Here is an 11,848-nt window from a genome sequence, read left to right on the forward strand (position 1 = left end):
TAGGGAAAGGATGCTGTAGAGTGCACGGCTGCCTGCCTGTTGAAGGTGGTGGTTCTAATTTTACACACCGCCTCTGCACAGATGGGTGGGCTAGCACTTGCTGCTGCTCCTAAGCTGTGAAATCAGAAATTACCTCACTCAGACAGCTGGCCCGGCCCTGCACCATAGGCTCTTCCAAGCCAGCGGACAGATTGAGGAAGACAGGTGGGCCCAGGAGCTGCTGCAGGGCCTAGCGGAGAGCTGAAACCACTGCAGCTGGGTAACCGCACGCCAGTGGGGCCAGCAGAAAATCCCACTAACCTTTACATTAACCGTAGCCTGGTGTCTGAGGGTAAAGGATTCCCGGCGGTGACCCTTCCTCCTTATTCTGTCTTCATGACACTGAGATGGCATTGCAGGAGAGCTGTTAAGAAGAGGGGGTGCGTCTGTCCAGAAACTGACAGGGCCAGGACTGGTGTGCTTCTGTCTGGGGTAGAGACTGGATGGCTGTCATTCTCTTTCTTCTCCCACCATCCCCCTTCCCAGAGTTGGGGAACAGCAGTGGGTTTTGTGGTTAACCTTTCTTTGGACTCCAGCTATAAGAAACATTGATGCCATGCTCAAATATTTCAGAAGACCCAGGAAATAAGAAATTTGACCTACTTTTCTAAATGAAATCCCAGATTGAGCAAAGAGCTGAACAAATATGAAAGCTTGAATAGAGGCGGTCTAAGCTAAGTCCAGGGGCCTAGAACAAATGCTTTTTGGTTCTCTGCATAACAAGGGGAAATTCCTTTCATCTCAGGCATCAGACAAATAGAGCTGTAGGATGACTCAAAAGAAACCATGAGAGTGGTATATCTCTGAGGGTAGGTTGGGGACGAAAATAGGCCCCCAAAAGGGGCAGGTATCTGATCCCTGTAGGTGTCTGGGGAGTGTGAGACTGCGCTGTAAGAAGCCTTCGCTTTCCTTAGGAGCTGCCCTTGAGGTGGCCAAGTCTACCACCATTGCTTTAGGGTAAAGGCTCTTTGGTTGCTAACAAGACTGTAGTGGTGATTTTAGCTCATCATTTTTTGTACAGACTTGATCTTAATTCATTGCTAAAAGATAGTGGGTTTCCCTTGAGCTAGTTTCCTATCACCTGTGGCTATGTTTGCTCTAATGAGCTTGGAGAGAGAGTCACTGGCTGCTTTGTTTCCCAAAAAATAGGAACAGGCTGAGCCTCCAAAGGGACAGGAGTCCCTTGGCCTATCCTCCATCTCCTTCACAAGTCAACAAGCCCCTTAGTGTAGCAGGAAATTCCAGGGTGAAGATCTCTTTGGAGAGGGCAGAAGGGATGGCCTAGACTAGTGTTCACACATCTAATCACTTTCCATCAAGATTTAAATTCCAAGTTGTCATCAGTGGCCGAGAGTTTCCCCCAGCTGAAGCTGGCAGCAAGAAAGTGGCCAAGCAGGATGCAGCTATGAAAGCCATGACAATTCTGCTTGAGGAAGCTAAAGCCAAAGACAGTGGAAGATCAGAAGAATCATACTACTGTTCCTCGGAGAAAGAATCAGAGAAGGTAGGTGTCCTGCCCTCTGGGAGGACATCAGTTCACTCTCCAAGTCTGTGAAGTATCAGAACTTCATGTGACCCTCTTGAAACAATCTCAGCCCACCCAACCCACTGTCTCAGAGTCAGCTTCCTACTCTCCCCTCTCCCCTGCCTCACCAGCCCACCTTTCCTCTTCTCATACCCAGCTCCCCTTCTAGTGCCACCTCCCAACCTAAAGGAATTGCAGATTTTCAGGGTTGAAAGAGATGTTAAAAATTATTGAAGAAAAGAAATGAGACGAAGAACATTTAAATAACTACTGTTTCCTGCAAGGCCTAGAAAATCCCCACAACCCTCTTCCTTTAGAAAGCCAGCCCCAAACATGCAGTTGACCAAAAGAAATTCTCCCATCCCCATTCCCTCTGCTGTGATGGAATAGCCAGTGTTTTCTCAGTTTGCTTTTGTTTTTGTTTTTTTGTCTCTCGTTTTCTCCAGACTGCAGAGTCCCAGACTACCACTCCTTCAGCAACATCCTTCCTTTCTGGGAAGAACCCCGTCACTACATTGCTTGAGTGTGTGCACAAGTTGGGGAGCTCCTGTGAATTCCGCCTCCTATCCAGAGAAGGCCCTGCCCATGACCCCAAGTACATCTCTTGTATCATGTATCTCTGCTGAGGTTTTCTCAAAAAAGAGAGAGATACATTTTCTTCTTTGCCTCCTCAGAGATGGCAGATTATTTCACTGAGCAATCACTCCTGTTTTCAATACGGAAAATGGGGGGCCTTGAGAGCATGGTTGCTGCTTGTGGAGCAGAGAATCTGGGATTAGGTGTTCAAAGGGCAAAGCAGGGACCAAGCACAAGGGAGATACACGGCTTGGAGGTTACTGGTGGTGGGACTAAAAGGTGCAAGACCTGGGCGTACCTGAGAAGCTCTCTGCTCTGAGGCTCTGCAGACTTACATGTTCAAGAGAAGGGTTCCTGGAGGAGGTGAAATTAGGTTGATGCTTAAAAATGTTGAATAGGGGTGAGCCAGGCTAAGAGAGACTGGGGGCAGGAGGAGGGTGAAAGGCACCGGCTCTTCAAGGCAGAAGTGACTGCATGAGCCAAGGCACAGAGGCGATGTGTGCAAGGAAATTACAAGTTGTGAAGGATGACAACCTGACAAAGGCTAGGTAAAGCTCTTCCATCAAAACCAGTTTAATCCTCTCCTTTCATCTCCTGTCAGGTTCCAGTACTGCGTTGCAATGGGAACCCATACTTTCCCCACTGCCAGTGCCCCCAGCAAGAAGGCGGCAAAGCAGATGGCTGCAGAGGAAGCCATGAAGGCCCTGCAAGGGGAGGCGACAGGCTCAACATCTTCTGATGACCAGGTGGGGCCATTTTCTACTCAAAAGATACAGGTCATTTTTAGCAACTGAGCGGCTTAGGATTGCCCGTGAGTCCCTCAGAGTTTCCATTAAGTGTTTATGATTCCTCTTTGGCTGATTCTCCTTCAGCCCGGAAGTATGAACATGGAATCATTTGATAACTTGGAATCGGTGATGCCCAGCAAGGTCAGGAGGATTAGCGAGCTCGTCAGATACCTGAACACCAACCCCGTGGGCGGCCTGTTGGAGTACGCCCGCTCCCATGGCTTTGCTGCTGAGTTCAAGTTGGTCGACCAGTCCGGACCTCCTCATGAGCCCAAGTGAGTGTTCCTGTCCTGGCTACAGCCGTGTGTCACAGAATGGGGACAGCTTATAACCGAGGGAAAGAAAGGATGTGCATTAGCTGTGAATGACAGGAGGGGCATGTTCAGGGAGCCCTGTCCCCAGGGCCTCCGAGAAGACACTAGATCAGCCATCTTGAGAAGACAGCCACTCTTCCAGTGAGCATGAGCCTTTAAAACTTTTTTAAACAAATTTTAATTTTTATATGTACATAGGAAATCATTCAAGCTGATTGAAAAAATGTGCACGAAAAGTCTCATTTCTATCTCAAACTTCTAGTTTCCCTCACCAGATTCATACACTATTACCAGTTTCTTGAGTCCTTCTAGAAATTTCCATGCACATATTAGCACGTTTTCCTTTCTCTTTTTTATTTTTATTTTATTTATTTATTTATTTTATAAATTTATTTATTTACTTTTGGCTGTGTTGGGTCTTCGTTGCTGCGCACGGGCTTTCTCTAGTTGTGGTGAGCGGGGGCTACTCTTCGTTGTGGTGCGTGGGCTTCTCATTGTCGTGGCTTCTCTTCTTGCGGAGCACAGGCTCTAGGCACACAGGCTTCAGTAGTTGTGGCACATGGGCTCAGTAGTTGTGCCTCGTAGGCTCTAGAGCACAGGCTCTGTAGTTGTGGCTCATGGGCTTAGTTGCTCCGTGGCATGTGGGATCTTCCTGGACCAGGGCTTGAACCCATGTCCCCTGCATTGGCAGGCGGATTCTTAACCACTGCGCCACCAGGGAAGCCCTCTCTTTGTTTTTTAAAGTAAGTATATATCATAATCTTCTGTTCTACCCCTTGACTCCTTTACTTACCAGTGTGTCTTAGAGGTCATTACAAATAAGCATGTATATATCTACCACATAATGCTTCATTGAATAGATACTTAACAATTTTTAAATTGCTTTATCAAACAAGAGATGGAAAAGGTCTTCTTAAAATGGACACCCAGCTACTTACCACCTAGTTTAAGAAGGAAAATGTTGTTATTTCTGCTTGAAGCCCCACCATGTGTAATTTATTTAACTAACTTCCGGTGACATTCAGGTTAGTTTTGGTCTTACTCTTCACTCCTGCAGTGAATATTCTTGTACTGTATGTCTTTGCTTACATGTACAAACTTGTCTATAGTATAAATTTTCAGGAGTGGAATTTCTGGGCCATGAGTCGTGTACATTGGTTATTAAGGGTTTTTTTTAATAGGTAATAGATTATGCAAAATAAAAAATATTATTCAAAAATAAAAATATAAAAAGCTCATTCTCACTTTGACCCAGCTCTTACCTACACACAGACACACACACACAGACACACACACACACACACACACACGCACACATATACCCCAACATGTAGTAACTTTACATTATTATACATCCTTCCAGAGTATCTTTATATAAATACAAGCAATTATATTCCCCCCTTTTGTTACACAGAAATACATATATGCATTGATTTCTAGCTTGCTTTTTACACGTAAAAGTATTATCTTAGAAAATTTTTCATGTAACTTGATATTCTTTCTATATAACTACAAAGTATAGTGTTCCAGTGTATGGCGTTTATCATGATTTATTTAACCAGTCCCCACTGATGAATACTTGGATTGTTTCCAAACTTTTGGTATTATAAATAAGGCTGCAATGAATAACATGTATATGTGCATTTAAAATTTTGGTAAATTTTGCCAAACTTCCTTCCAGTGAAATTATACCAGTTTCTGCTTCCACCAGCGATGTATAAAGAATCTCTTCCTCTACACCATGAGCATTCTAAAATGCGAAAAATAGTATCTCAATGTAGCGCAAAGACTAGTCTACATTAAGATATTTATTATTATTATTATTTACCACATTAATAGGTCAAAGGAGAAACACCACATGATCATCTCCAGAGATTCCAAAAAGGTGTGTAGTAAAATTCAGCATCCATTCAGATTAAGAAACCAAGCTGTTAAGAAAATAGAAATTATTGAATACATCCTTCACATGATAAAAATACAAGTCTGAACTCCAAAGTCAGCAGCTTACTTATTACTGTTCCCATTCAAGTCAGGAGGAAGATGTGGATGCCACTGTCATCGTCATTTAATATCATTCTGGAGTTACCAGCTAATGCAGTCAGTTTAGAGAAAGAAGTAAGTGTAAAGAGAGGAAAGGGGAGGTAAAGTTATCATTATTTGCAGATGATATGATAGTATACCTGGAATATTCATGAGAAAACTGAAGAAATGTTAGAGACAAAGGAGAATTTAGGAGAGCAGGGGACTACAAAGTGATATATAAGAGTCAAAAACTTGTCTGTATACAGTAATAAGCAGTTAGAAAACGTAGTAGAGAATACCCTATTTGCAACATCAACTAAAAAGATAAGTGACCCAGGCGCATTCCTAATAGGGAATATGTAGGCTCCACATTAAGTAAAATGCCAAAAACCTGGGGACCATCTCCCCTATCCCCTTCACCCACTTCAGCCAAACCATCCTTAAGTTCTGCTTATTGAACATAGAATTTCTGTCCCAGATCCCTTTCTCCTCTTCCCACCTCCAGTGTCAGCACTCTCAGGTAAGCCACTGTCTTCTCTCACCTAAACCACGCAGTAGTCTCCTGGTCTCCCTACTTTATTCATTCAACAGATATTTATAGAGGACATTGTATTTGTTAGAACAGGAGTCAGACATCAATCAATAATCATGTAAGAAATGTAAGATCTCATACTTGATATGTATTATAAGGAGCTTGAGTTGCATGATGCGGTGAGAATCTACATAGCATGACTTGACTCAGTAAGGAGAGGGGAGAGGGCTTCCCTGAGAAGTGAAGCCTAAGCTGAGATCTTAGGGATGATCAAGAGAGAGGGAGGGTTCTAGGCAAAGGAGATAGTACCAAGTCCACAGAGCTGGTAAAGAGCTGCAGGAAGGCCAGTATGGGTGGAGCAGAGAGCACAGTGGAGGCCTGATGCTAGATGAGACTGGAGGGTCGACCTTGTGAGTGGGCCATGTTATGCTCCAGCCACACAAGCAGTGGAGAGCCATTGAAGGGTTTTAAGTATGGGAGTGTCACTTGCCCCCCACCCCCACTTTTGTCCTCTTCCTGGCTTTTTTTTTTTTTTTTTTGGCCGTGCCGTGCGACATGTGGGATCTTAGTTCCCCAACCAGGGATCAAACCTGTGGCCCCTGGATTGGGAGCTCAGAGTCTTAACCACTGGAGCCCCAGGGAAGTCCCCGGCATTTTTCCTACTATATTTTTGTACTACATTTTCTCTTCTACTCTTAAGAAAATCATTTCAGACCTTTGCCTCTTTCTTCAAATTTCCACAAAACCCCTCTTTCTCATTCTGATGACCTTACTTCACACTTAATTGAGAAATTAGCAATAACCAAATGACAGACACCTTACCTTCCCATCACCAAATCCACCTTCCTACTTCATCTGTACATTACATCTGTACCAGTATGCAGGAAGCATCCTTCCATCCTTGTGCCCTGGATCCCTTCCCTCTCGTCCTCTCCTTCAGTTATCTCCCTCTCTCATCAGCAGTTGCTCCCTCTGTTGGATCATTCCCATCAGCCTACAAACATGCCCGTGCCCATCTTCTAAAAACCTTCCATTGACCCCACATCTCCCTCCAGGTACCACCTCATCTCTCTGCTCCCCTCACAGCCAAACCTCTCAAAAGAATTGTTTGTAGTCAATGTCTTCATTGTCTTCACTTCCTTAATTCATTCCAGTTGGGCTCTTGTCCCCAGCATTCCACTGAAAAGGCTAACCACTTGCCATATGTGGTTACTGGGCACTTGAAATGCAGCTGTGTGACTGAGGAACTGAATTATTAGTTGTATTGAATTTTAATTGAAGTCAATAGCCTCGTGTGGCCAGTGGCTATCACATTGGACCTTGCAGCTCTAATGGATTCTAGTTGCACAATTAACAAACTTTATTTTATATATATACATACATATATATATATATATATTTGTATGTGTGTGTATGGATATATGGATATATGTGTATATCTTTGTGCATAAGAGTTCATACTCTTTTCAAACACATAGAACACTCATGAAATTCTCCTGGATCCCTCAGGTCAAGATCCTACATGGTTTGGCCCCCATCCCCTCTCTTCAACATCTTTTCATGTCGCTGTCCTTTTACTTCGCTGAACGTTAACCCACTGGCCTGCACAAACCAGTCAGCATCATCAAAGAAAGAGGCAAAGGCATTCAGCTACTTAGGATAAGCAAGGAATAGTGAGAAGCTCAGTATGGCTGAACATAAAGATTGATTCCTTTCACTGCCTGAGCTGATTGATAAATCTTGATACTGAAACCTTTGTTGTATGCAGTTGGATTATCCAAAGCTGGGTTCCCCAAAGCAGATGAGGATCTGGTTAAAAGCTAGTATTCTTGAATCCTTGTCTGGTAGCTGCCCAGGCTGTTTTGCTCCATCACGTGCTGATGTGTTTGTGGAGATCCCCAGGCAGGAAGGGAGGGGAACTGCAGGGCCCCTCAGCAGCACTGCCTGCCTCCCTGCCCCACCGGTGCCCAGGGTACACTCCACTCCCCTTAGCCATCGCAAGGCCTCCAGGAATTGAAAAATAACTCTTCATAAAGCTGTGGTTCCCCGAGCTAAGGCTGACCTTGACTCTCTGACTTCTCCAGGTTAAGTCCTCTTGAGCTAATCAGGAAATGAATGAAGAAATGGAGTCAGGTACTTAAAAAATCAGACAGAGCATTAAAAAAGTGATGCAAGCAGGGAGAAAGTTATTCCCTTCTCATTTTTGCTTTAGTTAAGAAGAAAGTCCACATATGGTGTTAGTATTTCTTTAAACCCTCCCTAATACTTGCTAAACTATGATAAAAGACAGGCCTAGAGCCTCTACAAGCAATAGAGTCTTGTCAGAATTTAAAACATGATTTTTATCATAGTCAGTTTTACAGCCACCTTCAGTTTATGGCAAGTGATACTCATTTTCCATTTACAGTAGTGATATGAAGTGTCCTTTTAAAACGTGTTTACATTTAAAAAGAGTCAACTTAGAGAAAAATATTAAGTAAGTAATACTCTAGGTGCTATCTGGATCTAGCGGAAATCACACTGTGATTCATGAATATCCAAAGTCTGGGAAATGCTGCCTTAGGAACAGAGCCGTCAAGAGTGATGGGGCCACGTGTTGGCAAGACTGGCCGCATCTTGAGCGAAACCAGCCCTTTTCTGGAGCAGCTGTTGGGGTAAGGTGCTTGTCTTTATTCCCTGCTTCTCATCCCCAAGGTTCGTTTACCAAGCAAAAGTTGGGGGTCGCTGGTTCCCAGCCGTCTGCGCACACAGCAAGAAGCAAGGCAAGCAGGAAGCAGCAGATGCGGCCCTCCGCGTCTTGATTGGGGAGGACGAGAAGGCAGAGCGCATGGGTTTCACAGAGGTAACCCCAGTGACAGGGGCCAGTCTCAGAAGAACTATGCTCCTCCTCTCGAGGTCCCCAGAAGCACAGCCAAAGACAGTTAAGATGTCTACTTTTGGTGCTATCTTTTTTGGGGGTCCTGCTAACTCCTGTCTGGGTGGAGTCAGCTCTTAACTTGCTATCATGTGAACTATTCCTCGGCTTTAATATTAGCCTCAGTAGAACCTAGAACTGGGACACTAGACGTGAGAGGGGGAAAGGTGACCCACCAGTCCAGTAGAACTCGACCTCCCTGCCCACTCTGAAACATGGTGGACATAGACGAGGCTCGGTGGCCCTGACATGGCCTCCTGTCCCCACAGCTTCCTCTCACAGGCAGCACCTTCCACGACCAGATAGCCATGCTGAGCCACCGGTGCTTCAATGCTCTCACCAACAGTTTCCAGCCCTCCTTGCTTGGCCGCAAGATCCTGGCTGCCATCATCATGAAGAAAGACTCTGAAGACCTGGGCGTCGTGGTCAGCTTGGGGACAGGTAAGTGGGCTCTGAAATGTGTCCCAACTCTCCACCCCCCTGCAGTGACTGGAAGTACCCCCTCATTCTCTCCTGGGGTCCTGTGTGGGTGAATTTAAGGCAGAGAGAAGACTCTTGTATTTCATTTTAGCTACAGTTAATTCAGAGCAGGGAATGAATTCTCATTTCCTAGTGAAAAGAATACAGGAGTCAGGATCTGATCAATTCAGGTTGTTTCTGCCTTCAAGCTTTAAGAACAAACAGCCTCTACCCTATTCATCATAGTTTTCCTTTGGAAATTTCACATTTGCTTTAACTGCCTTCCCAGGGAATCGCTGTGTGAAAGGAGATTCTCTAAGTCTAAAGGGAGAAACCGTCAATGACTGCCACGCAGAGATCATCTCCCGGAGAGGCTTCATCAGGTGAGTGAGATCGCAGGGCGTGGCGGCTCTGACACCCACCTGACGGGCAGGTCCTTGACCCTGCAGTGTCAGCCTTTGCCTCACCTGTCCATTTGAACCTGTCTTACGGTATCAATCCCTTCTGTGACCCGGCTGCATGACCCTACTCAGCCTGCTGTTTAAGAGCTCTTTTTCTGCTAACTCTGCTTCAAGCCCTTTTTTGAAAGCACACAATGACTTCTTGATCTTCAGTGCTGTAGGGATGAGGAAGCCTTCCATCTCCATTTGAGGACCTACAAACAAACCCATTGCCCTGCCAGCTTTCCCCTCCAGTTCACTTTTTCTTTAATTTATGAAGGGAGAGAAGCAACAGCCTCCTATAGTCCTTGAATCAGTTTGTTCTGCCCTAGAATCCCTGCAGCTGCCAGAGTGAGAAGCTCTTGGCAGAAATGGAACTGACCTGAAAGGCTAACTTAGCTTTAAGAAATGCTGAGGTCTCCCATGGAGAATTTCCCACCAACTCTTTCAATCTGAGAAACCCTGAAAGATCTGCACTGTTAAGGCTTGTCCTTGCTTGGGATCAGATTATAGAAGCAACTGCTCTTTCCAGAATCAGTCTCTTCTTAACCAGACTTTCTTCTTGTAGGTTTCTCTACAGCGAGTTAATGAAGTACAGCCCCCAGACTGCGAAGGATAGTATATTTGAGGCTGCTAAGGGAGGAGAGAAGCTCCAAATAAAAAAGACTGTGTCATTCCATCTCTATATCAGGTCTGTACAGCCTCTGCTGCCACTAGAGCCAGCCCTGCCAGGCTTCCAGAGCTGGGTGTCTGAATGCTCTCCTGGTCCGTAAATCAGAGCTTGTTCAATGGGCCACACTTGGCTCTGTGTTTGAGGTCCACGCCTCAGTGTGGAGTGTCTCACAAGTGCTTCTGCCCACTCCGGCAGCCCGTAGTAGGCTTCAGAAGCCTGCTTTCTCCCACATCGAGCTGTTCTTAAGCCCCAGGAAACTGGAGAGATATATCTGCACAGGTGGGTTTTAACAGATGCCCCTGTATTGCAGCACAGCCCCATGTGGCGATGGTGCCCTCTTTGACAAGTCCTGCAGCGACCGTGCTGTGGAGAGCACAGACTCCCGCCACTACCCTGTTTTTGAGAATCCCAAACAAGGCAAGCTCCGCACCAAGGTAGAGAACGGTGAGTGACACGTCCTCCCTCTCCCACCAAAAGGCTCTGCGAAGCCCCAGGCCCATCACAGAGCCAGGGCACAGCTGCCCAGTTTTTGCCATTAGTTCCTGAGGTACCAGGGTCTTGTTTCCAGGGAGAGGCAAGATGTAGGTCAGAGAAGATCTGTAGGAAGATCAAGATTCCATTTTGAATTAGGTAGCTGGGGAGATCTCCAAATCAAATAGGAGGCAGAAGTACCCACTTAGAGCTCAGAGGAGAGAAATGGCTGGAAATAAAAGTTTGGGAGTCATCCTCCTATGGTTGATGGAAATGGATGGGATCACCTCAGGGAAGATTGGAGAAAATGGAAAGAAAATGATGCAGAACCAAGCCTGAGATGTTGACTGGAGGACGCCAAGTGCCCGGCTCCCCTCCTGACTAGTTGGCTACTGGTTCTCCACCATGTCTGCCAGCTCCCCCTCCTCCACTGTCCTCTAATGTCTCCTACTGTCTCCTCACATCCACTCCTGTTTCCTTCAGGCCATCCTTCTACGGTTATCAAAGTGACCCTCAAACATAGATCATGTCACTTCCCTGCTCAGAACCCTAAAGTGTAAACACAGAGCTACCATATGACCCAGCAACTCACTCCTAGGAACATCCCCAAGAGAAATGAAAACATATATCCACACAAAAACTAATACAGGAACGTTCATAGGAACATTGTTCGTAATAGCCCAAAAGTGGAGACAACCCCAGGGTCCATCAACTGATGAATGGATAAACAAAATGAGTTCTATCCATACAATGGGATGTTATTTGTCCATAAGAAGGAATGAAGTACTGACTTCGAACGGATATAGGAGGTTTCTTTTGGGGGTGATGACATGTTCTAAAATTGATTGTGGTGATGGTTGCACAACTCCGTGAATATACTAAAAATTATTGAAGTATATGCTTTAAATGGGTGAATTATATCTCAGTAAAGCTCACTAAAAACAAAAAGCCCACCATCCTATAGTGGTTTCCCACCACACTTCACATAAAAGCAAAACGTGCCATTCACCTGTGCTTCTTTGTCAGCTCTCTCAACAACTAAACCCCCTGCTGCCTCAGGGCCTTTGCTTTTGCTCTTCTCTGTGTCTGAAACAC

At 45.4% G+C, this 11,848-nt stretch overlaps 1 protein-coding gene across 1 annotated transcript in view; it reads left to right on the forward strand.

Annotated features, from left to right (window-relative positions):
- ADAR (adenosine deaminase RNA specific) overlaps positions 1-11,848 on the forward strand; it is a 20,496-nt gene that overhangs the window by 6,478 nt on the left and 2,170 nt on the right. Inside the window, exons 3-11 of the mRNA XM_007457989.1 lie at positions 1,360-1,543; positions 2,011-2,159; positions 2,742-2,886; positions 3,013-3,203; positions 8,491-8,716; positions 8,980-9,151; positions 9,459-9,552; positions 10,178-10,300; positions 10,593-10,726. Coding sequence (XP_007458051.1) covers positions 1,360-1,543; positions 2,011-2,159; positions 2,742-2,886; positions 3,013-3,203; positions 8,491-8,716; positions 8,980-9,151; positions 9,459-9,552; positions 10,178-10,300; positions 10,593-10,726 — 1,418 coding nt within the window. The remainder of the gene's footprint in view (positions 1-1,359; positions 1,544-2,010; positions 2,160-2,741; positions 2,887-3,012; positions 3,204-8,490; positions 8,717-8,979; positions 9,152-9,458; positions 9,553-10,177; positions 10,301-10,592; positions 10,727-11,848) is intronic.

This window comes from Lipotes vexillifer, unplaced genomic scaffold (genome assembly GCF_000442215.2).
Source record: "Lipotes vexillifer unplaced genomic scaffold, Lipotes_vexillifer_v1.1 scaffold238, whole genome shotgun sequence".
In the NCBI taxonomy this organism is placed as follows: domain Eukaryota; kingdom Metazoa; phylum Chordata; class Mammalia; order Artiodactyla; family Lipotidae; genus Lipotes; species Lipotes vexillifer.